This window comes from Scylla paramamosain, chromosome 33, assembly GCF_035594125.1.
Source record: "Scylla paramamosain isolate STU-SP2022 chromosome 33, ASM3559412v1, whole genome shotgun sequence".
Lineage (NCBI taxonomy): Eukaryota > Metazoa > Arthropoda > Malacostraca > Decapoda > Portunidae > Scylla > Scylla paramamosain.
The window spans coordinates 15,317,368-15,319,867 of NC_087183.1; the positions used below are offsets into that span (position 1 = coordinate 15,317,368).

General features: G+C 42.6%; 1 protein-coding gene across 9 annotated transcripts in view; it reads left to right on the forward strand.

Annotated features, from left to right (window-relative positions):
• LOC135089773 (rho GTPase-activating protein 32-like) overlaps window positions 1–2,500 on the forward strand; it is a 91,281-nt gene that overhangs the window by 46,312 nt on the left and 42,469 nt on the right. For 8 of the 9 annotated variants that reach the window (XM_063985796.1, XM_063985789.1, XM_063985788.1 and 5 more), the window contains one exon: window positions 2,486–2,500. This exon is cut by the window's right edge and continues 204 nt beyond it. In XM_063985796.1, the coding sequence (XP_063841866.1) occupies window positions 2,486–2,500 (15 nt within the window). Of the gene's footprint in view, window positions 1–1,789; window positions 1,976–2,485 lie in introns of those variants that run through there. The other variant, XM_063985790.1, reaches the window with a different exon arrangement.

The following is a 2,500-nucleotide window of genomic DNA, read 5'->3' on the forward strand; positions in this document are numbered from 1 at the left end:
ACAAGCCTTTCGACTGCAGAACAAACCTTATGAGAAGCGCTTGAGGGAACTCGACTTGTTCAGTTTAGAGAAACGGCGAATGCGAGGAGACTTAATTGAACTGTTTAAGATGTGTCGGGGCTTTGATAACGTAAATGTAAACAACTATCTCATCATTGACAGTTCCAACACCACTAGAAATAATGGTTACAAGATTATAAGTAAGTGTTTCAGATCAGACGAGGCTAAGTATTATATCTTCAATAGAATTATAAATGTCTGGAACTCTCTCCCAGCACATATTGTCAATAGTAATACAATAGAAACTTTTAAACAAAGGTTGGACAATCACCTCGCAGCAACCCCTCATATAACGTACTTTGCGCCTACATAAAATCGTTTTTTTTTTTTAGTTACTGTAGTGAATAGTATAATTTCTCTTTCATCCTTTCCTATCACATCTTAGCCTTTCCTCCTCCCTATACTCTCCTTGTTTTCCTTCCTTGATCTCTAGTGTCCTCCATCCTCTAACTCTTAGAATCTGTAGTGGTAGTGGTAGAATAGACACACAGACAGCCTCGTTAGGCCCAGTAGGGCTGTTGCTGTCTGTTCTTTCCTTTGTATTCCTTTGTATTTGTATTCCTCCTCCTCCTCCTCCTCCTCCTCCTCGCCATTTATACTTCCTTACATGTATTTTCCTTTCAAGTTTTTTTTTTTTTTCGTTCTGGTTAACTGCTTTCTACTCGTCTGTACCTCCTCCTCCTCCTCCTCCTCCTCCTCTTCTCCTTGTTCTCTTCTCCTCCTCCACCTCCTCCTCCTCCTCCTCCTCCTCCTCCTCCTCCTCCTCCTCCTCCTCCTCCTCCTCCTCCTCCTCCAGAACACACACAAACACCTGCGCCTCCACGCTCGAGTAATCACACCAAGAAAGAGGAGGAGGAGGAGGAAGAAGAAGAAGAAGAAGAAGAAGAAGAAGAAGAAGAAGAAGAAGAGAAGGAGGAGAAGAAAGAGGAGACAGGTTTTCATGTGTGTTTTTTTCCTCCTCAGTGATGGAGAATTCTTGCTTAACTATCACTGGACTCATGAAAGCCGTATTAGAATCTTTGTCAGACTGTCACTGGAATCACGAAAAACACTTGAAAAACCCAAAAATTGTCCATATTGCAGCCTGTAAGAAGTTTGAAAGTACTAAATTCCTGTTCAAATTATCACTGGAACCACGAAAAGACCTTGAAAAAAACAAAAACAAACATGGCCACTAGATGGTGTCATACATGTGGAATACTTGTCAGAACTATCACTGGGATCATGAAAACACCCTTCAACCGCTCTTGCCCTCCCCCTCCTCGGCCAAAAAAAAAAAAAAAAACATTACATCCTGTTAGAAATTTTGAAGTACAGAACCCTTCTTGAACTTAAAGAAGAAAAAAAACCGCTATAGCATATCAGGTGTCCAGATTTCTTGTTAAACTATCACTGGAATCACCAAAATAAATAAATAAATAAATAGATAAATAAGCACCCCTGTTAAATCTCGGTAACTTTCCTTATACCCTGTTACAAATACAGACTCCTTATTAGAACACTTAAAATACCAATCAGTACCTTTAGTGTTAAGTATTCATACAGTCACAGCAGGTTAAAGGGAAAAATAAACAAAAATAATACACAAATTTTAAACATGAGGCGAAGATAGAAGGGTTGCAGTGTTACCACCACCACCACCACGACAATCACCACCACCACCACCACCACCACCACAAGAAGTGAGTAGCAGGTGTTGCAGTGGTGGTCGTGGTGTTGTTACCTTGTTCCTCTGTCCCAAGCCATGGCGTACACCTGCTCCACTCCTCTCACTCCACTCACTCCACCTCCCGGGCGAGGGGTGGGCGTGTGGGGGGAGGAGGGGGAGGAGGAGGAGTACAACTGGAGTTACAACGATGCTTATGTGGCGCCACTGAAGAGAATTTCTGTTATGTATAGACTGCATTGTTATAAGGTGTGTTCAGAGAGAGAGAGAGAGAGAGAGAGAGAGAGAGAGAGAGAGAGAGAGAGAGAGAGAGAGAGAGAGTGAGTGCTTTTTGTCTCGCTTTACAACCACAAATACCAAGGGCAAGGTTGTCTGATTAAACCCATCCACTTTTACCACAGGTGTCCATCGAATCTACGTGTTGAGTCAATAGGGAGCTTCTGATGGCGTCTTGCAGCTTCCTTTGTTTTCTGATGCCCTTACGTTACGTTAGGTTAGGTTGATGGAATTTTTATACAAGGACTGACACGTGTGGGTTTGATGACTTCTTGCAGCTTTCCTTGTTTTCTTACGTTCTTATGGTTAGAGTAGGTTAGGTTAGGTTAGATTTTGTTTAGAGGTAGAAATAGTCATGCATGTTTTATACAGGGACTGCCACGTGTAGGCCTAATGACTTTTAGCAGTTTGATTATCCCTAGAGACTTCCCTTATTTCCTTATACGCTCACGCTAACACCCTCCCTCTCTCCTTCTCCTGCAGGCGGCGGTGGCGGGG